Consider the following 22,666-nt stretch of genomic DNA (forward strand, 5'->3'; position numbering starts at 1 on the left):
GTTCTTGTTTAGGTATCAGCTGAAGGGAGGTGGCTGTGAATCTGTAGGGCCATGGGAAGCCACCCAAGTCCAGTGGTTCTTGTGCTTTTTACTCTTCAGATCATTTCAAGCAAAGACTTTTGTCGTAAAAACGAAACACTCCAGTGGGAATATGGCACTGGAGATATCATTTTATAGGAAGTGGGCACCTCTGAGAACTTGAAGGTAAGTAAGTGACATAACCTGATTGGCATTTAGGAAGATGATCTAGCAGCAGGATAGGGGATTGTAGGGCAGGCAGAACTGAGAACAGGAAGATTAAGTAAGCAGCTTGCACAGTGGGCCAGGCCCCCAGTGTCACCTCTTATCCTCATGGAATTTAGCAGACCATTACCAATTCCATGGCCACAGAGTGATGGTTACATAATCAGATGAGATGATGTTACACGTATATATTTTATAAATTATAAATATGTGGTTTATTACTGTGGTGGTGATATCATTCTGTTTCCTTCACAGGAAGTGTTTTCTGTTCCTCACTTCATGCTTTAGTAAGAACACTGGACTAGAAGCTGGGCTACCTAGGTTATAGTTTGGGCTCTAATACTATGTAATCTTGAGAAAATCACTTAACCTTCTTGGTTTGCCTCAGAAAAATGAGGTCCAATTCATCTCTAAAATTATTTCTAAAACATTTATAGCTTCTCAGTTTCTAGTAGTATTTATTTTGCAGGGAGGGACAAAGATAATAGATATAAGCAAAATGATCATTTTCTTTTTTTTTCTTTTCCATTTTAGACTATAGGAAGTCCATGACCAAAAAAGATCATTATATAATCCCAGTTGTGAACAGCAGTCAGGTATGTGAATCCCACTGGTATCCTTTTATCTATGTGTTGGTAACTTTAAGGGGAAAAAAGTGAGACAGGGTATAAGTTAAAGAAAGAGCCCACTCTTCCATGATATTTAAATATTTATTTAAGTTTAAAAATAATCTTCATGGCACCAATGATTTTATGCTAACTACATACTGCATATGTAGAAAAAAGTACATTGCTTTGAAGGAAAATGTAACTTAAAGAGTTTTTGGCACACAAAAGGTTAACAACTATATATTTTCAAATGAAACTAAGAAATTCACATTTGCAGGTAGTTTACCCTCTACTGCTTAAAAGATGCAGTACAACTATTCTTTAGTAAGAATTTTATTTCCTCTGGTAGATGAAGCTGTGGAAACCATTGCTTTTTCTACAATGAAATAAAACTAATTTTGAGAGAAAATGAGAGACATAGTAGAACACAGTAAAACCAGGTTAAAAACTTGAACAATTTTTAATGATGAGGCGATACTAAAAAAGACCAGTCACCAACAAAGGAGGTTTGTTATTCAAGCACTATTTGAAAAGCAAATCGAAGGAAGCTTTCCTATCCATATTTTCTGGGATGAGCCCTGGAAAAAAACAAATAACCTGAAAGTTTCTGTTCAGAGAGCAAAATTCAGCTGTTAGAAATGGTATGGACTACTGTACTGTTTGTTAGAACTCTAGACACAAGTAACATACCAGAAATGGAATACTGCATCTGTCTCTAATGTGAATATGAAAGGTCAGAGTCGAGGCTATCACGCACTGCATAGAAACACCATTATTCTACAGACTGAGGTAGGAGCACTACACTAAAAGGTAATCTGCTATGTTGCATAAGACAGTAAATATCCAGGTTAATACTAGCCCCTGTCTCCTGACAGCCTTTTCATCTGTGGGTCTACTTTTCATTTTTTTTAGTCCTGTGCTAAATAAAGCCTTGCTATATAGATGACAAGTGGCAGTGGCTAGTTGGTTTCAAGTGATCCCTAATCTTTACTAGGATCTCCTTCAGTTTGTTTTGTCACTTGGTAAATAGATGTGTGTAATTCTGCCCAAATTGTTGCTGGTATGGAAATGGTCAGAGAGGCCCTCTTCCATTCTTGGAGTCCAGCTGTGTTTTAGCATTCCAGTGTTTGATCTTGTTCGTCTTGGCATCAGACATCTCTTTGCTGGTTGGTTGTTCGAGCACCCTTTAAGCAAGCAACCCAACGCCTCCTCTGGGAAACGGTCCCAGATCTTTGACACGTTAGGATGGCAGCACAGCTGACTCTCTTCTGCTAACATACTGGTAAGGATCAGTTTTATGATCTAGATCAGGGTTGGCATATTTATGGCCTGAGGGCCAAATTCAGTTCACTGTCTATTTTTGCAAAGTATTATTGGAATACAGACATGCTGCTTCATTTATGTATTATCTGGCTGTTTTTGTGCTATGATGGCAGAGTTGAGTAGTTGTGACTGAATATGGCCCACAAAACCAAATTATTTACTGTCTGCATTTTACAGAAGTTTGCCAACCTCTGGTCTAGATGAAAGGATGTCTTTTCTTTAAAATTTGCAACCCCTCCCCTCCAAAAAAAAACCCACCTAATTATTTCATAGCTGTTATATTCCAAACATGGACATGGTTCTACCATCTCAGGGAATGAAATAGGGGAGAGCAAATCTACAAATGACTTATTCTGTTCTGCATATGGGCTGTCCAACATCACAGGGTGTCAGCAGCTGCTTCACTATTGTGTAGGTTCCAGGAATATGTCCATTGATCATCCTTAAATAAGCCTTCAGGCCCCAGATGACTTAGAAATCTCTCCCTGAGATGAAAACAAGATCTTGTGTGTCATTGGTTTTAAAAGTTGGAGAGCTCAGGCTCAGGAACACACTCACCCTTCATGTGCCTGTGCTTCTGCATGCCTTCCGGGGCTTCCCTCAGCAAGGATGGCAGGTGCTTTTCTAGAACTTATTTTCCTGATGCAGAGGATGACCTTAGGGGGCAGCATTTCTACATCTAAGTGCTGGTCTCTGCCACATTCACCTTCTGACTTTTGTAGGCATCTCTTAGAAATCCTATTCAAAGAGATTCTTTTCCTGGTCCCTTCTAAGGCTGCTTGTTGATCTTGGAATTCTATTTTCTGACGCTTTTCATTCTCAGGATCAGTTTCTTTCTTGCATCGTTTAGTTCATCAGGTTCTATTTTCTTAATCCGTAAAGTAAAAAATAAAATATGAATTGATAAGAAAATAACATTTTGTTGTTAAAATATAAATTGAAATAGTCTGGGGGGAGGTTGTGTACAAAATAAGCACTGCTCTCTGAATCTCAACAGCCTCTCAGGTAACTTAGCTCTGGTTTCTGTTAGCTATACTTTGTCCAACACTTGACAGTACTATCTCTCTGGCACCACTGAATTCATTTAACGTCCCTGGAGCACTATAAAAAGTCTTGAGGTTCTTCAGGAAAAAAATCACAGAAGTCTAAGTTCATTATACAAAACTATGGTGATGCCTACTAGGCTCTAGTCTAAGGGGACAGACTTACCCCACCCCTGCTGCTGCTGCTGCTGTAGCGGTGGTCCCTTCAGATGCCCACTCTGCTCAGATTTGAAAAAACAAAAGGAAAAGAAAATCCAACTCAGACCATCATAAGAAGCAACTTTCCATTTAATCATTCTACATGGATGTTTACTTTTTTAAAAGTCTGTCTGGCAAGAAAACCTGAACAGTCCCTGTTGTCCAGACCCCTGGCCTGCCCCGCCGAGGCTGCAGTGATGGCTCTACCGGAACCCAGCAGCGCCAGTAGGAAAGCTCCTGCAGAATACAGAGGACAGCGGCTCTCTAGTCTTCAGCTAGTGTCCCATCTGCTAGGTGACACTACTGCAATAATCAGTAATAGTAAAATAAATTATTTTTATTTGACACTTTCAAAATAATACACATCTATGAAAAATCAAAATTCAAAACCAAAAATTATCCTGCAAATCAGAAGGATGAGAAACAGAGTCGCTGAACCTTTCTTGAAAGAACCTCTGAAGAAAATGAGTTTTCCCAGTTTGTTTAGACAGAGCATGAGCCTATCCCTTTCTTCTTCTGGGAAACAACCCTCCTAGGCTGCAGTGTAATTTTTGTCATGAGAGGAGGACTTGGTGTATGTGCCGATGGTTCCGCGATGGGTCCCATTGCTGGGAATGGGTAGCCGGGCTCCTTGGTCCACCTGGCTAGTTATTGGGAGGAGTCATGCCTTCTCAGGTGTCAATGAGCAGGCTCACCACTGAGCGGATTTTGCAGGCAAACCATCGCCTGAGGGGACAAAAGTATTGATAGTGGAATTGTTCAAACTCGGGGGTCTGGCGGATATCTCGGAAAAAGGCAATGTCAAGGTCAGACTCGGTAAGGATGATCAGGAGGAGGAGCAAAACAAAGAGGAGTCCCATGGTCACAAGGAGCAAACGGAGGACACTTAAAACAAACTTATTCACCTGTTCCTCCTCTGGCCCGCCGTGCCCCTGACACAGGGCCCTCAGCTCTCCCCCAAGGGCCTCCACTTCTGCAGCATTTGGGGTGCTGGCATCAGACTCCTTCTCCTCCTCTATGCTGCAGGTGGCTCCATTGATCTGCCGGGAAAGCAGCATCAGCTCCAGGCTGTGCTCGGCCACAGGGGTGGGCAGCACGCTGTCCGCAGGGCTGTAGGCCTCATCCGCAATCACAGCTACTCGCTCGTTGCTGTCTGCCCGACTGCTTCTCACATGAGGCAGGAAGGTGTCCCCATGGGAAGAGGAACGTACCGGGGTGGAATGGGCACTGTCCCGTAGGGATTCTAGGCCTGGAAAAGCAAAAGGTACATAAGTAGGCTTTTTGTGCCCCAACACACCCTCTGCTGTTCAGTAACATGCATTCTGTTTTGTCAGGTGGCCCTCTGCACACCCGTGTAACCAGCCTTGGCTGCAGCACTCTTTTGTTTGTTTTTTAGAGATAGGGTCTCACTCCGTTGCCTAGGAAGGAGTGCAGTGATGCAGTCATAGCTCACTGTAACCTCAAACTCCTGGGTTCAAGCTATCCAGGTGCGCACCACCATGCCCGGCTAATTCTTCTAATTTTTTTTTTTTTTTTAGAGACAGAGTTTCACTATGTTGCCCAGGCTGGTCTCAAACTTCTATGCTCAAGTGATCCTCCTGCCTTGGCCTCCCAAAGTGCTCGGATTATAGATGTGAACCACTGTGCCTGGCCCGGCCCTGTATTCTATTTTGATACATCAAGAATAGAATAAGACGAACAGCAGAAATCAGAGCAGTCATTTTGGAAGATTTTTTTTGCTTTTTGCTTATGGTTTTGGCCTAATTTGTTAAATATTCTACCTTTCTTGCCTTTGGTGTGCTGGGGCTAGTTTTAGCCCCAGTTTGAAAGAGAATCTGAATTGCAGACTGTCCCGGATGTAGAGGTGGGACCATGGTTCAGATCTCAAGTCTGCCTTTTGGGTAGAGGGCCTTGAGAGGTAGGAGTTGGGAGAAGGAGAATGTGTTTTGCCCAACTGGGCTTCATCAAATACTATTTTCAAATACTGAGTGCCTTCCTAACAGCCCAGCACTTGGCGTCTTGGGTTCATGAGGTGAAATCTCTTGGATTTCTGCAGTTGCTGTCAGTGTCTTTGGCCTCCCTGTTCTGACCTTGTGGGATGGTAGAAACTCTCTTTGCTCTTCCCAAGCACTTCCTGAGGGAGCAGGGGGGCAGTCCCCGGCCAGCTCCCTCTCTCTTCACCTCAGGAGGAGCTGGGTCTAGAATAGGCTGAAAGCTCCCATATCTTCAGACACTCTTGAGCACAGAGCAGTCTCCTGAGAAGATCTGGTTGGGTCAGGGGAGAAAGTGTCTTGCATTTGTTAGGAGAAAAAGGGTATTCTGGACCCTAAAACTAACCAATTATCTCTTTTCTTTCTCAGATGAAACTGTTTCTTTCCAAGGCTCTCACAGGGCTCAAGCTCTGGCAGGGAAAAACAGGAGCTGGTCACACCCTCAACCAAAGAGCAGCTGTCAAGGTCAGAGTGTGGCCCACATCACAGTGCGCCCAGGGAAAGAGCTTCTTGTTTCAGGTTAAATGTCTACATTTTCCACTGCTGGCCATCTTGGTGGTGCCAGTGCGGCTCTGCCATTGTGACCTGTGACAAGAAAAGCCAGTCCCCTTCTGTTGCTCTGAAATAGACCGTGATGGTCCCAGACTGTTCGTCTGGATCCTTGAGTGTGACCTTTTGATGGAATCCAAATTTGACAGAACAAATCCTTTTAATGAAGGGATTTGTTCTGTGAAGTTTGAGTTCTGTCAAAGGGCTGAACTTGGGGATCTGGAGGGTCACATGAGGCCTTGAGGCTGCAGGTTCCCTTTCCCTATGAGGGCTAGTTCCAGAAGCCTAAAGATCTCTTTTAAAAATGTGCCAGTGACCTTTCAGAAGTAGTATGTTGCTTCTTCCTTGGCCAATGGCTTGGCCATTTGCACCAGCCAGCGGCCCAACCAGGCTGGTGGAGCCTGTCTCAGCACAGGCAGTTAAGGATTCTCCAGAGGAACCGACCCTGGAATCTGGGTTCCGAATGAGTATTACTGGCGGGGCCGGGTGATGGCCAGGAACCTGCTGTTTACTTGTCCTCCCCATCACCTTGCCATTGGTACATTTGCCACAGCTCTATACTTCTGCTTTTAGAAGCTCCTCATTGTCCTAGCTGTATTTTGTTTGTCCCTAGGCTAAAATCTTAAATTTGGTTAATGTTTTAAACTTTTTAAAGCACTTTCATTTTACCTTTCAATAACTCCATGAAGTAGTGAGGGCGAAAGTTTACAGAACTTGCCTGAAGTCACGTGGTTGGTTGTTAAAGGCAGAGCCAAGGATGGAATCCAAGCCTCTTTCTAGTTCAGGGTGCTACTTACTGATCATATAAAGTCCTCACTTAAGGTTCTCAAAAGATTCTTGCAAACTGTGACCTTAAATGAAACAATGTATATATAGCAGGTCCTAGAATAACATCGAGTTCTTCAATGTCATTTCTTTATAATGTTGACGAGGAAAAAAAGTGGTTTCATTATGTTGCTTTGCTTAAAGTTGCAGTTTCCAAGAACCTATCAACGATGTTAAGTGAGGACTTACTGTAGCTGAGTTCCAGGGAATGGAACCATGGCCAGGATGGATTAAGTCAACAGCCTGCACCTGCCTTAGATTTAGGTCTCAATTGCCCAAGAAACTGTTGTGAAAGAATGTGAAATTAAGAGCCCCTGTCCCTTGTTCCGGAGCGCTTGATGTTTCTTTAACCTTGCTATTACCCAGTATTCCTCCCTGACGCTCCCATTTGTATGTAAGTACCTCAGAGTATGTTATAGGTCATCAATAAAACAGAACCTTTAAGGCCGTGGTCACAGCGTGTTGCTGGCTTGGCTCCTTTCCCAAGCACACCTCTGCCCCCTTTCTCTGGAACCTCAGCCCATTGCATAGGGCACCTGATACCCTTTCAAAGGCCTGCCGCTTCGCAAGGACAGCTCTGACTGCCAGATCTTCCAAAGCGTGACCAGCTTAGCTGCCAGCGGCCACTTCAGAGCAAGCTTAGCTTAGCCTACAATTCAGCCCTCAGCTTGCGGGGAAAGGAGAGAGGCAGACACTGTGACATGAGAAAACAAGGCAGACAGTCACCAGAAGCCACATCATATTGGGAGTTGTTGGTGCTCTCAATAAACAAGACAGTGGACAGGTATGCATTTCTAACAGAATGCCTGGCAAATACAAGTATTCAGTAAATGTTAGTCCGACTGCTCTCTTGACAGAAAACCTCACCTGTAAGGTTAGCATTCCATGTCAGGTTAGTCCTGTACAAGAAATTAAGTTCTCACTATGGAGGAACCGCACCTGCCCTGCCCCTTCCTCAAGCTGTTTTTCTGGGCTGGTTGGGGTGGGTGTGGTGGGAAGGATCTAGGATAAGTGGCCCAGCAAAACAGAGCAGAGTCTTTTTTACCTTGAAGGCGCTCCAGCTGACTCCCATGCCCAGCGGTGGCTCCCAGAGGGCAGAGGGGCGCAGTAGTCAGGACCCTACCCTGCAGCCGGGGCCCCATCCTCAGGATGCGCACGCTTAGGTGCCGAGAGCAGTGATTAGTCAACCGGAGCTGGACATGGACTCTGGTGTGAATCTTAATCAGACTCTTCCCCATGGTGGCCCAGGCAGGCAGATACTTCTTCAGTGGAAACCAGCTGATCTCTTCAGAGAAACCAGCCAGGCAGGGGAGATGGGGAGAGGGAAAGGGTGGAAAGCCTACTAGGGACAAAGGATTTCTGCTGATCCCACACCATGGCAGCCCCTCAGCAGTGCCTCCTGCGCTGGAGAGAGAAGGCCGGCTCTCCAAGCCTCGGATCAGGCTGAATGCAAGGAAGCAGCAGCTCTGAGAGGCTGCGTTATCAGTGCACTGGATTCAGTTAGAAGCACTTAGAGCCATAAAAAGTAATGCTTCCCTAGCCTGCAGCCCTTTCCCGGAGGCCTGGATAAGGGCCCCAACCTCTCAGAGGGTGAGGGACAGAGAGGTCAGCGAATAATTCCAGAGTGTAGGGAGAATCAAGACTGTCCCAGAAAATCCAGGTTGTAAAGTTACAAAGATGTTGGGCTTTATCCAGGCCACACCTGCTACAGGCCTGCCCTGGTGCCAACAAGTCACACAGTCTATACTAGCTTTGGGCTGGGTGGTTCTGCAGTGCAGGAGGTGGTTTCTGTGACACTAACTTAAGGGCTATGTGGACTGTGGGAAAGACAATCATTGATGGAGCATGAACCAGTTTCAAATGTCCATAAATTCCTTGGGATTCTGGTTGGTTGTGCCTTTCTTCTAGGGCCCTCATGACATCCCCCTGTTGGGTGGACAGTTAGGGTCAGCTATGTTTGTTAGAACTTTTTTTTGAGACAGAGTCTCACTCTCTTGCCTGGGCTAGAGTGCCGTGGCATCAGCCTACCTCACAGCAACCTCAAACTCCTGGGCTCAAGCGATCCTCCTGCCTCAGCCTCCCGAGTAGCTGGGACTATAGGCATGCGCCACCATGTCTGGCTAATTTTTTTTCTATTTTTAATAGAATTAATTAATTAATTAATTAATTTCTATTTTTAGTAGAGACGGGGTCTCGCTCTTGCTCAGACTGGTCTCGAACTCCTGAGCTCAAGCAATCCTCCCGCTTCGGCCTCCCTTTGTGCAAGGATTACGGGCGTGAGCCACCGGGCCCAACCTGTTAGAACTTTTAAAGGCAAAACCTTCTCTTGAAAGATGATGCACCTGAACTTTTGCCTCCTGGAAATTGATCCATTCTTTATTTACACAGGCTTGGTAGCCCCTGCCCTGATACTTAGCAGCTAAAATGTTTATTTTTCCCACATCCGAAGCAGATGTCCATCTCCCTTTCCTCACCCTGAGCCTGTGAGGTTCATTCTTTCTGGGTCAGTTCTTAGCTGCTTCTACTGTCCCCTCCTGAATCTGATGGGTCCTGGGCTGGGGGCCATACGCTGTGCTTGCCTGCTGACAGCCCTGGGCAGGGGCGTGAGGAGCAGGGTGGCTGGGTGAGTAGCATATGGAGCCTGCTGAGCCATAGCCTTCCAAGCATGAAATTCCACAAGGCTGAGATTTTGACATGCCCTCTCCCCACTGCAGCCTCCCCTGGCGTTCTGCACGCAGGTGAGTAGTTTGGATGAGGAACTTGCTGCTGCAGTGGGAGAAGCTAGGCTCTGGGAGGAGGCCGGAGGTAAAGCCAGAGCTGGGGTGGGACAGAGGCAGGCTCAGCATGTCTCGGGGGAACAGGAGGATTGTGTTCCCCAGCCCTGAGTTCTGCTCACTCTACTTGGCAGTGACTCCACATGAGTTATATCCCCACCCAGCCTCCGCCTCCCCTCTCCTGGAGATGCTGGTTTTGCTGGACATTCTTCCATATTCTGGGAATTAGACATGAATGAGGCTTCTCTCCTATTTTATACCCTGCATGAGTGCCGCCTTCCCAGGGTGAGCCTTTTCTTTGGGAGGACAGCTGTCCCAACTTTCTGTAGAAGCCTTAGAGTGAACCCACTAGCATCAGCCTCAGGATGGATGGGAAGAAGGGCCACAGAGAAGGGAGAAAGTTGTTTCCTCAAAAGAGGAGAATAAATTCATGATACTCAGATAATTAAGAAATGTGATGGTGGTTGTCTAGCCAGGGTTCTCAACCCCTAGCCTGTCTGGAGTTATATACCAGACTCAGGTAATGCGGAGTCTCACACACTCATAGTAACACATCCTAAAACCCTAAACACAAACCAGAGATCCTCCCAGGGGAAGAGCAGAGCAACGTCCTTCCTAACCTGAGCAATTCTTCGTGTTCATTAACAAGCAGCATGCCCACAGAAAGGGCAAAAGGCTTTCCCTCCCCAGCTTCCACCCCATTAATCCCAGGAGAAAGACAGGTTTGAAGAAACCCTGCTGCTGTCTCCTGCTGTTTGAGGTCTTCTGAGGTCTTACAAAAACATCATTTTCAGGAATGAAAGCACTCAACTTTCCACCCGTGTCCAGCCTGCTGGAGAGCTGGGTGAGTGACAGCCGCTAGACAGCAATATTCTGAGAGCACCTCCTACCAGTGTTAACTACCCAGAGAATACAGGGAACCTGCTATTGGGTTATCTAGTTCAGCAAAGATACACAGAATTTCTGTCTTCCCACTTTTGCTTCCTCCAGAGGGAGAGAAGGGTGGAGAGAGATGGATCATACTGGATTTCCTGACAGTGGTAAGGAATTCAGGACAGATAGCAACAGGACAGATTTCTACAACTGAAATACTTTGTGAAACCTGGTAGGTCCGAAGGGCTAACCCAGGACCCCCGTGCTGGACTACAGCGCAGCAGGCCTGGGTGGGATGCCTTTGCCTCACCCAACTGGTTGTCCCATCCACTTGGTAAACCACCCACCTGCTGCTGGAGGCTCTTCCCCCCGAGAAACTTGCTGCTGTCCCTAATGCAAATTCGTCTCTTTTCAAGATCGTGGCCAAGTCACAACTTGGAGGAACCCAGTGGTCATCTCCAGAAGCTCATGCTCACCTTCCATGATGGAGATGTGAACAGCTCTTCTGCGGGTCCTGGGGACGCTGCTTAGCCTTGGGCCATGGGTTATGGAGGGACAACTCCGGCTGGGAACCATCCCTGCTCTGAAGTTAAAGAAAAAGAGAACTTTGTTGACTCAGTGCACAGACAAATTTGGCAGGTACTTAACCAGGCAATTCTAGCAGCCGGTATTCAACTCTGTCTTAAGTTTTGGTCTTTTTTTTTTTTTTTTTTTTAATCTTTAATATTTTCTTTTTGTCTTTGGTTCCTGGATCCCAGTCAGAGACACTGCTTCAAATTCCTCCACCTCCTAATATCCTAGACCCACCTGAACCTTTCTTTAGTGCACGACAGTGCCACCGGTTGGAGTTTGGGAGCAGGACTGTTGGGGAGTAGAGCCCCAGGATGGGCAGTACTGAAAATGTGCCTGGGGACCACGACGAGCAGCCTCCCCTGACTTGCAGCAGAGGCTGCTGTGTGAGGGGCTCTGTGTGAAGTGCAGGCAGTAAGGCTCCCATTCCCAGAGGCAAAGCCTGGTTGGCAAATCAGCCTTCTTGGCCGATCATATTCTTTCTGGGTCTTATCAGGTTCTAGGAGATAGCCTTCTGGAAGTGCATGATTTATGGATATACATGAAGCATGGATCTTGAAACTATTTTAGACCCAGTGTGGGGCTGTGGGGCTATTCCTGGCTTCCTATAGTGGACTGATTCCAGAACCAATGAAATATTGCTGCTTAGACACATCCTGAATGGTCTGTGATCAAAGTCAAGACTCTGGAGGGCAGAAGAGAACTGCTATCTGGTAGCAGCCCTCCCTCGTTTTCCATCAAGGGTCAAAGACATCTCCCCATACCTGCAGCTGAGACAGGTTTGTTCATCTTCCTGCCCTATTCTCCTGCCCCTTTTGGTAGCTGTTGTGGCGAGGAGCTTCACAGTACTCAAACTGCTGGGTCTTTTGAGATTCTGGGATCTGAGCTGGACCTGGTTTGGGGGGAAGCTCCTGGCAGCCTACCTGTGTATTTCTGGTGGCTCCCGCTTGATCTTGGCACTTGACTCCATTACTTCCTTTGCAACTCGGCCACTGTAAGTAGTATAATAAAAATAAGCAGCAAGAAATGAGACAGTGTTCCAGGAGTGGACTCCTCTCCAAGATCTCAGATGCTTTGGCTGAATCAGGAAATGGATCTTTGGCCCACCCCTTTCCCAGTGTTTTGGTCACTGAGAAAGCTTTCCTTGCTGGGGTAAAGAGTTCTAAAATGTTGTGACAGCCTATCTTAGAAAGCTCTCCATCTCTGGAGTCTGGGATCTTCCATTCTCATTTAGGAATGATTCCTCATTGTTCAGCATGTTCCAGTAACATCATGGGAGGAAAAAAACCACCTTTAGACAGTGAGACATGAAAAGAATCACTGTTGGACTTAGTGAGGAAAAAAAAAAAAAAAGAATCACTGTTATAGTTCTTATTTTGCTACTGTTGTAAGGGAAGGAGAAGATATACATTTAAAACCCTACAGACAGGCTGGGCGCAGTGGCTCACACCTGTAATCCTAATACTTTGGGAGGCCAAGGCAGGAAGATTGCTTGAGGCTGGGAGTTTAAGACTAGCCTGAGCAAGACCCCATCTCTATAAAAAATAGAAAAATGAGCCAGGCGTGGTGGCGAGCACCTGTAGTCCCAGCTACTCAGGAGCCTGAGGCAGGAGGATCGCTTGAGCCCAGGAGTTTGAGGTTGCAGTGAGCTGTGATGATGCCACTGCAATCTAGCCTGGGTGACAGAGCGAAACCCTGTCTCAAAAACAAAAAACAAAGAAACAAACAAACAAAAGGCCTACAGACAACCAGCTGTAGGGAAGGAAAGAAGTAGTAAAAGGGTTACAAGACTAGAGAATTGGATGGAAACCTCAGGCTTTTCTGAAAGTTCCCCAGTTTCTTAGTTCTCAAGGATAAGGACCACTGAGTGACTGTTCTCCAGAGAAGGGTCTGAAAATAGATCCATAATGGTTACTTACTGTCACTATTTACCTGTATCGGAACCGGCTCCCTTTAAAGAATAAATTGCTGCTGGACACTGTGCGGACTTGGCTTGATTTCTCCAGCCTGCAGCAAGGCAAAGTCCGGTGTGACAGATGGCCTGAAACTGCCCCGCACAGGCTAACGCAGCACATTCCCAGCTCCTTCCAAAGGCTACTTGAGGAAACCATTCAGGAAAAAGCCTTTCATAGCCCACCTTGTTTCCGACTCTCATTTAGGATCTGAGGGCTGTGTTCACAGCCAACTGCCCTCCTGCTTTAGTGCCCAGGACAGTCATGCGGAAACCCATTATAATGTCAGGAGAGAGAAGGGTCCCCATTATGCTTCATGTGGTTCACCAGGGGACTGTGAGAGTAAGTGTTAGGGATGGTGGTCTGGGGGGATGATAGGATGCCACCTATCCAATCTCAGCCAGGCCACTTATTAGCAGTGTGACCTTGGGCAAATTTCTTTCCCTTTCTAACCCTCAGTTTTCTTATCTATCAAATGATGGAGCTGGGCCTACTGGACCTCAGGGGTCCCTTCTAGTCCTAGTATTTGGACTTCGTGTCCATGTCTGGGTAATTGTACCCTTCCTGTTCCATCTCCCTCTTGGATAGTCCTAAAATACATTATCATAGTTAAGACTCTGAGAAGTCCTGCAATGAAGAAACTAGCTTAACATTAAAAGTTCATCATGTATTTGAACTTGGAGCTTTCCTCCCTCCCTGAGAATGCCTACACAACATCACTTTCAAGGTTGCAGACAGCTGTCGTGGAAACTTTGGAAAGCCATGGGAACTGTAAAACATCCTCCTGGGTGACTTCACCAATCCCATTAGCTGTCTCACACTTGGAAATGGAAGCTTGGACAGAGCAACACAGGGAGAAGTCTCCCCAAACCCGGCTCACCTGTAACATGCCCAGGTGCCTACGGTACTAACCCAGTCAGTAACCCATCTGGGTCTGAAACCTTTGCTATGAGCGCACAGTGAGTAGGAGCTGTCCCCAGAATCCATGAACAGTTCCTGGGAGACACCGTCCCCACCTGTCTTGGGGCTCCGTATGGTCCGAACCCACCTTCCCTCCTGCCTGAGCATGTTCTCAAGCCTGACTCAGCTCCTGTCCAGGCACTGCCAAAGGCAGGACTAGGGATCTGGGCGTGAGAGATGCTGAGGGCAAGGCCAGAGTGGCTCCTGCTGGAGACTTGGCATAACTGGGGATCTGACCCAGCCTCGGACTTGTAACAATTAGAACATAAAAGAGGCAACGGAAAACTGAAAAATGATCTCAGTGTCCAGTGTGGGTCCTGGCAGGGCTGGGGCGGTGTGGAGATCTACTAGTAGAAAGACTCGGAAACTGAGTCTGGTCACAGGCTCAGAGCATTCTGTACCCATGACACAGATGGAAAAACAAAGCCCTTAAAAATGGCACTGGAGGCGTGAAAAGACAAGAGACAAGGAGATAGATTACTTGCATTTGTCTTAGACCCTTTGGCAAAGAGAAAGAGAATGCTTCCAAATACACCACCCCCAGGGAAGTGACAGCTGAGTGTGGAGCAGGCCTCTGTCTGCTAGTGCCTTCCTCTCTCTGTTGGAGAGATGCACGGGACCCCGTCTTTCCTGGGCTGCTTCTCTGTCCCACAAGCAGGAGTTTGCGTCTCAAGCAGCTTCTCTCCAGCTTCGTGTAACTGGCCATACCTAGGATCTGTCCTCACAGGCAAAGGGACAGTGGTAACAGAAGAAAGGTTTTCCTGACTTTCCATGGACAGCAGGGACTGAACAGGAGGGACATTTGACCATTTGACCATGCCAAAGTCTCTCTTCTTCAGGAGAAGAAAGAAGCCCACTCAGGTTAGAATTCTGCCTGCCCATTCAGTTCATCCCTGATTCTGGTATAAATGCGTAGTGAGTATTAAGCAATTCGGAGCCTGCAGGAGAAACAGCGTCTGGGGCTGGGGCCCTGGTAACTGGGAGGAGACGCGTTTGGTGGCCAGCATCCTTAGCAGCCAGCAGGTGGCAGAGTCTGTTCAGCGGGGAGGAGGGTGGCGCCACAGCCCAGAGCAATTCCCATCTCTCTAGAATCCTTAGGGTTACTGGAGGGGGACCTAGTCTGTCAGGGGCTTTTAGTGACAGCAGGGGTCACCTTGGGTGGAATATACCACACACTCTGTCTTGCCTTATCCTCCTTAAGATACATCTTATTAAAGCTTACATCATTACGTTCTATTTTTAAAACAAAACCAGGGGGTTTAGTGAAACATTCTTTATTTGGCATCACCCCGGTTTCTTGATGGGTCATTTCTTTGCTTCTTAATGCTTGTATAACCACTTTCTTAACAAAAGAAAACTTAACAAAAAAAGCCTCACATACTTTACAAAATCCTTTGGTAAGCAACGTTCTTTCCTTTGGCTCCGACCTGGCCTCTCAGTAACAGTCAAGCCCTTGCCTACCTCCAGCTACCCCACCCCATGCTTCTGGGCACTTGGCCTGTCACTGGCAAGCCCTTTGGCAGTGACACACCAGGAAGGGCTGGCATCAGCATTGGCCACCAACCAGGAAGCGGACCCCAGAGTTTCTCCAAGGCTTAGGGCTGGGGACTAGAGGCCAGGGAGCTCCTTTGGGTTGAGCTTGGTCCTTTGTGGAGCTGTTGTGTTCTAGGCTTCCCAAGGCTCTGAATGGCTCCCCAAGGACAGCTTGATTCAAGCTAGGCACCCATTGGCTTTTTCTGGCCCAAATCTTACCCCTAAAAAACCAGAAATGCTCTACTGCTGGGGGCTCTCCAAGGACATCTCAAGGCAGATGCCTTGGACAACTCAGCTGAACCACATTCCCAGACCTTGGCTCTGTACCTCCAGGGGATATAGACAGAGATCCAGAAAGGGTGTGAGTTTTGCTAGGAAGCCCAGCCTTGTCAACTCAGGTCTCCTTTCTCAAAGTTTCTCAAAGTTGGCCTGCCCATCATTCCTCTAAAGTAGACTTTGTGACTTTGGCTTTGATAAAGATGGTCCCTGTTGTGTGTGTCCACTCACTTGTAGAAGGCTTGGTTCTCGATTCCACATTTCCAGAGGTGCTTGCAGGCTTCTGGAGTTGGAGCAAAGTATGTGAGAATAATTTTCTTTTCCTGCAGAAAATTCCATATAGAAATGTCTGAGTGTGGATAAGAGAAGCGAAGGGTTAAGTAGCCCAGGACACTGGCCCCTGAGCTGTTGGAGGGTCCCCGGCAGCTGGTTAGTTGGGAGAGAAGGCCTGCAGGGCAGGCGGCAGAGACCAGTTCGTCTCAACATGGCAAGTCTATTAGTAAGTCTCAGCTGGCACAAAGCGAACCAGGAGGGCCCTTGGTGAGAAAGCGGCACTCACATCTGGAATTTCCATACAGAAGAAAAAGAATTTTACTTTGACTGTATTTTCTAGCCATAGGGATCTCGGGTGGAAGCTCTGGGTGTCATCAGCATCCCTGAGGAAGTCCTGGGCTTCAGGGCGTTCCCACCCCTTCCATACCTCACCTCTAGGTCTTGACCTTGGTCTTGGCTTAGTATGCAGGTGGCTTAGTTCTATCTGGACCCCTTAGGCTTGGCCCTGGCCACCAGGAACCATCATCCCATCACCCCAGCCCTCCTTGAAGAGAAAGAAGCCAGCACTCACCTCTTTCTGACTTACGTATAAATAGAAAGTCTTTCCTTCAAATTTCAGCTTGGTCACCTCATTCCTAGAAGGACAAAGAGAGTGCCTGTCATCTCATGTGGGCTGCTTGTTCACAGCCAATTCTTATAGATGCACAGCCCACCCCGACTGGAAAGGGCTCCAGGCACAGACACAATTTTAGCCAAAATTAGAACTGAAACAAGACAGCAGCGCAGTGGCCTTAGAGAACAGTTGTTGGAACAGTTCAATCCACAGTTTTCTGGTCAATCACACTATAATAATAGGGTGATAAGAGGATTTCGGGCTCATCAACAGTGGCTGTAAAAGGGAAACATTTGCATGGAAAGTGAGTCTAGGTAGAGTGTGGGTCATTTCAGGATTTGGTTCATAACACAGGTGCATTATCTGGATGGGACTATCAAACATAAGATGCCACAGGTAGCTGATGAGGCCAAAGTTCAAGATACAGCAAATAATGAGAAACAATGCAACCAGGTTCTGAGGGAGTTGAGTCTTTCAGGTGACTGTGCCACGGGATGGAAAATGCAGTTTAATGCAGACAAATGTCAGACAATCTCAGGGAGGGGGGCAGGGCAACATACCAAAGAGAGAGAACAAATTACATGGAACAGTCATGCAGCGTACTGACCAGGAAAGGGGCTTAGGGGTTATTGTAGAAAAATCCTTGAAGCCACCAGCCCAGTGAATGGCTGCAGTAAAAGAGGCAAACAGGATACTGGGGTATGTCACCCGTGGGACAGACACAAATCAGAAGAAGTGACATGGTTACTGTACATGGCACGGCCTAGACCTCACCTCCATATACTGTTCTCAGCCTTGGTTACATTTGCAAAATGGAAAAATTACCAGGGTCTTAGGTGGGTGTCCCTGAGAGCCAGAGAACTAGGCCTCAGCATCAGTCACTCTCTTTCCTGCTATCTGCCCTCTGGAGCCTCAAGGCCTCTCCATGTCATTGGAGACCTTATTTTTCTACCCAACAGGGATGCCCAAGGAGGTCTGATTGTGCATATCTGCCTCCACCTGCGGCTTCTTTCTCTTTGTAACTTGTAGGGACATTTACTCAATATCCTAGGAAGTAGTAGAAAGGTAGTGAGAACCACGTGCCCAATTTACTGCTGGACAAAATTTAGGGGACAGAGGAGTATCACTTGTTCTCTGTGATCCTGGAAATCATGGCTGGGTCAGGACGAGGGTTCACAACTTCTGACCACCGGTTCTGAGCTAATACAAGCTGCAGGGTACTCCTTTCCTGTCTGATTCCCTGCATCCCTCATCTTCCCCTGCAACCAATCAATCATCAACCTCTCATTTGCAAACAGAACACAATAAATGTCAATTGGTTAATATAGAGACAAGCACACAGACATCTAAGCTCCAGCCAGCAAGATAAGAAAGTAAAGAGTTTTCTTTTGAAAGTGAGATTGGGTTTACATCTATTATTACAAAGTCCAGACCAGGTGAAGAGGAGGCTTCCTGAAGAAGTGGCATGTAAGAGAAGGGCCTGGGAGAACCAGGGGAGCATCATGGCTTCTGGAGGGGGAGGGACAATTTACAGACTGCAGGTGTCTAACAGGTGCATCCTACTTGTTTGTAGCTAAACTGGCCCCCTAACAGGGACCTTGTGGGATTGCCACCCTGGTCAGCATGTGGCCCAGGATCTGGGCCCTCTAGGGAACATCAAGTAGCCTAGACATATGCAGGCACCAAATGCTCCACACTAGGGGGGCTGTGGCATGATCCTGCTTTCTCTTTTTCTGAAAAGTGTTTTGTTGGACAGGAGATCCTCACCCAGACAGCACAATGAAGTGGGCCAACTTGAAGGAGCCTAGGAAGCAGGTGTGTTGGGGGTATACTGGTAACTCCAGGGCAGCAGGCTGCCTTGTGACATGCTGTTGACCTGGGGAATGGGACTTGGTTCTGCATGTCTGAGGAGCAGTTTCACCAGCACTCTGGTTGACCATCATGTCACCATCCTTCACAAGAGCAATATGGGTTGAAAAGGTGGTATCTGTCCATAAGCTCGGTGGGAGAGCAAAAGAGGGCACAGGAGGATGGATGCCCTGCAGCACCCCCAGAAGAAAGCTTACTAGGAAGCAACTCTGCACTCACACTCCTCAGTAGCTCTTCTGGAGAAGGCAAAGGAACCTAGACAGGGAGTAGGTTTCCTCTGCTGAGCTCTGCTGGACCAAGGGAAGCCACTTATCTAAGCCCATGGGAGGAATTGGCCAGCTTAGACTTGGCAGTCTGAGGCCCAAGAAGGTACAGAAATCACAGGGACTTAGTAGGCTATGCAAAATGTTCTGATGAGGCTGAGCTGACAGATGATTGTATGGGCTGGCCAGCAAAAGAGCCTCCAGGATAGCCAAATGTCAATCAACAAACCAGAGTTTGTGCCCGGAGCCATGCAGCAGAACAGACCCCAAAAGCAAAGACTGGGCAGGAGAGGAAGTAGTTCAGCATAGCTGCAGCTGAGGCAGTGGCTCTTGCCTGTTAGAAGCAGGAGTGGAGAGGGGAAGGAAGGAAGAAAGAGTAGGGATGTGACTCCTAGAGGCTGAAGACACTTATGCCCTAAAGAGGAACAGGAGTAAGACAGCAGCGTCTGAGCTCTTGAGACAAAATGCCCAGTGGGGGTTAGTCTAAGGAAGGTGTTTTGCCAGAGTCACAGGGTGCCTTATGTCTGCCCTAGGGGTCATTGTCTGTGAGCCCCTCCCTGTTAGCACAGTGGGTTAAGGGTACTGGGCCAGCCACAGAGGTGCTCCAGAACAACCGGCTCGATAGGGCTAGCTATGGCCCCCTGTGGGTGACAGCCCCAAGGACTCAGTTCTCATGGGAACTTTGCTTCCCTAACATTGGCTTCAGCCACCAGGCCTCTCATCCTCCCCAGAAATCAAACCTCCATATCCCTTCTCTCTGGAGAGGCTGTTGGCTCTCAGGGACACCCCCTTGGAAGAACAGGATCCCTAGGAGAGACCACTCCCTTTGTCAGGTACCATTACCAACACAAGGCTTTGGAGAGGGCTCTGAACCATAATTGCCCAATCACAGACAAAGGACGTGGGAACCATAGCCCCTCCCCAGTTGGTGAAATATAAGGAGTTAGTTTTGAAAATGAAGACACTCACCATTTAATGAAGTGGACCCTCTTGTTTCCTTGAAGAACAACAAAGCCAAAAGGAGTGAAGGCCAGAAATGCAGCATTTCCTGACACGTCCTGCAACACAGAAAGACTTCTCACTGGGGGGATGCTAGCATAGAGGTGAAAGGGAGAGAAAGATTATTGTTCATAGGTGATGCAGGGTTAATACCTGGCACTAGGTCACAGAGGGAAGAGCATGTCATTTGGAACCACAAGACTACAGTCTGAGTCCCAGCCTTGCCACTTGCCAGCTATGTGACTATAGGCAGGTGACAAACTCAGCCTCAGTGCCCTTATCTGTAAACTAGGTTACAATGATACCAACCTTAGAAGGTTGTTGTGAACATCCAAAGAGAATGGCAAAGCCTCATGCATTGCTGGGGGGACTGTAAAATGGTACAGTCACTTTGAAAACGCATTTGGAAGTTCTTCAGATTGTTAAACAGAGTTACCATATGACCCAGCAATTCCACTCCTAGGTAAGTACCTGAAACAATTAAAATTATATGTCCACACAGAAACTAGTACGTAACTGTTAATAGTAGCACTATCCTAACAGCTCAACAGTGGCAACAGTCCAATCCATTCTCCAGTGGAGAATGTCCGTTGAAATGAATAGACAAGTAGTAATATCATGGTACAATGGGATATTACTCGGCTGTAAAAAGGAATGAAACACTGACACCTGCTACAACATCGATGAACATTTAAAACATTATGCCCAGGGAAAGAAGCCAGTTATAAAAGGTCATATGTTGTGGTCTTTTAGCTCTGTGAATATACTGAAAGCCACTGAATTGCACACTTTAAAAGGGCGAGTTTTGTGACATGAGAATTATAAATCCAAAAGCTGTTATTAAAGAGAAGGAGAGAGAGAGCGAGGCAGTTATCATTGTCATGATGGTCCTATGACACCAGACCCCTCAGGGAAGTTTAGCTGAGGAAGATAAGAAGCAAGTGGACGAGTGGAGCGGTTATTAATATCTGAGCACTGGGCACTGCGCACGCACACTGTTCCTGCCAGGAGGCGCCAGGGTAGCCTGACAGGGCGCCTCAGCCCTGAGGGGTCTGAACCAACAGCAAGGTCACTGTCACCATCAGTCTGCACACCCGGTTTGAGGCTCTGTTGAGCAAAGTGGGGAGAAGGTAGAGCAGAAACCATAGGTCACAGTCCCCTCATGTGGGAAAATGAGCCCCATGAGGACGAGGATGGCTGAAGGATTGGGCTCTCTCAGAGGGGCTTCCTTCGTGATAGGGTGTCGGGTGAGAATCTGTTCTGTCAGGCTGCATGGACGATAATGGAGAGGGTATGAGTGTGTTGAGGTGGCCAGAAAACCATGCCATGATGCTGGTCAAACAGTCTCCTGGGCCACAGGTGGTGCCGTGGAGTCAGGGCCGGACACCTGGCATGAGATATGGAAGTTGGGGCCCTGCCTGCTGGGCCAGATCAGCTTGTGGGTGGGCTCTCTTGGTCTCTCCACCTTCAGGCTTTGCCTCCTTGGCACAGGTTTTCAGCCTTACTGGTCCTAAGAACAGTGGGGCCTCTGCAGGGCCTCATAAGCCTTACCTCAGGAAAAATGTAGTTTTGCCTTAAAACTGCCTCTCAGAGTCAGGGTTACAAGTGTGAGCATCTGTGTCCAGAGAAAAACTAAGTATATGTTTTATAAACATTTCTAATTAATGTATTGTTATTATTATCCTTTCCTCAGGGCCTGTCATGATCTAGACACTTACTTAGCTGCACGCACAATGTCATTCAACCCATGGGCACAAAAAAAGCTGTTTAAAAATAACCGGAACATAGACACCGTGAAGGCACGGGGCTGGATTTCCTCCTGCCTGTCCTGTCATCAGTGCTTGGTGGTGGTTATTAATATCTGAGTACCAGGCACTGTGCACACACGCTGCCCCTGCCAGGAGGCGCCCGGGCTAGCCTGGTAGACTTGGCAGGTGCGGGTCAGGGCCGGCTGCCTTTGCGGGGGGTGCCTGGGAGAGCGGGGGGACAGAGGCAGCGGCCTCAAAGGGAAGGTGGGCTCTGTGAACCTTCTGCTCGTGCTAGCAGGACCCAAGGAAGTCCTAAAACTGTGGGCTGAGAAAGACTGGAGGGTGGAGACCTCATTGTGTCTGTAGTGGTGTAGAACAGAAATGTGTGTCAAATGAAGGTGCAGGACCACGAGGCGGGGCAGAGGGGCCAGTTTGGTTACGGTGGGGAAGGACGCATGTGCACGAACAAGAGTGGGGAAGGCAGAGGTGGGGCGGAGGCAGGGAAGGTGTCTGACAATACTTGCTGGGATAGAGGAGAGGCCGAGAAGAACAGCTGGAAGAATGGAAATGAAGGGTTGGGCCTGCAGGAGGGTAGTGGACAGTGTGACACAACAGGGAGAGAGTAGGGAAGGAAGGTGGAAGGAGGGAGGGGTGGACTGGTGGTGGCAGGGGATAGGGGAGAGACAGGCGGGGGAGGAGGCCCGAGAAAGGGAAGGACGGGGGAGAGGAGGGGGCAGCCAGGGAAGGCCCCCCCCAGCTCATGCGGGCAGAGAAGGGCAGGAGAGCACCCCCACTAGAGCCACAGTGCGATAGGCTCTGGGTCAAACCGCTCAGTCCCGGTCCGGCTGTGCCACTCACTGTATGACAGTGGCCAGGTCCCTTAATTCCTCTGTGTTTCAGCTCCTCACTGTAAAATGGGGGCTGATAATGTTAGCTACCTTACAGGTTATGCTTAGTAGGCACCCCAAAAATGCTAGTGGCTGTCTTGTTAATATTATTATAGCTGCTACTAGTTAGTTGAGTTTATTGAAGTTAATACAAATTCTTTTTTTAAAAAAACCTAACATTTTACTATTTTTTTCTGATGTTGATGGATTTAAACTTTGCTCATTAGAAACAAGGGAGTGGGAAGTTAGAATGAAAAAGCAATCATTTCTTGTTAGGGAACCATGGAGAAGGAGAT

At 47.6% G+C, this 22,666-nt stretch overlaps 1 protein-coding gene across 8 annotated transcripts in view; it reads right to left on the reverse strand.

The window, feature by feature from the left end:
• Nucleotides 1-939: 939 nt before the first annotated feature.
• Nucleotides 940-22,666, reverse strand: part of FRMD5 (FERM domain containing 5) — a 292,126-nt gene continuing 270,399 nt past the window's right edge. For 2 of the 8 annotated variants that reach the window (XM_045540458.1, XM_045540436.1), the window contains 8 exons: nucleotides 19,706-19,794; nucleotides 16,563-16,626; nucleotides 15,950-16,041; nucleotides 12,930-13,004; nucleotides 11,921-11,989; nucleotides 10,904-11,010; nucleotides 4,321-4,664; nucleotides 940-3,435 (listed from right to left, as the gene is read on the reverse strand). In XM_045540458.1, coding sequence (XP_045396414.1) covers nucleotides 3,361-3,435; nucleotides 4,321-4,664; nucleotides 10,904-11,010; nucleotides 11,921-11,989; nucleotides 12,930-13,004; nucleotides 15,950-16,041; nucleotides 16,563-16,626; nucleotides 19,706-19,794 — 915 coding nt within the window. In that variant the 3' untranslated portion in view covers nucleotides 940-3,360. Of the gene's footprint in view, nucleotides 4,665-10,903; nucleotides 11,011-11,920; nucleotides 11,990-12,929; nucleotides 13,005-15,949; nucleotides 16,042-16,562; nucleotides 16,627-19,705; nucleotides 19,795-22,666 lie in introns of all 8 variants that reach the window. The other 6 variants (XM_045540417.1, XM_045540426.1, XM_045540442.1 and 3 more) reach the window with 5 other exon arrangements.

This window comes from Lemur catta, chromosome 1 (genome assembly GCF_020740605.2).
Source record: "Lemur catta isolate mLemCat1 chromosome 1, mLemCat1.pri, whole genome shotgun sequence".
NCBI lineage: Eukaryota > Metazoa > Chordata > Mammalia > Primates > Lemuridae > Lemur > Lemur catta.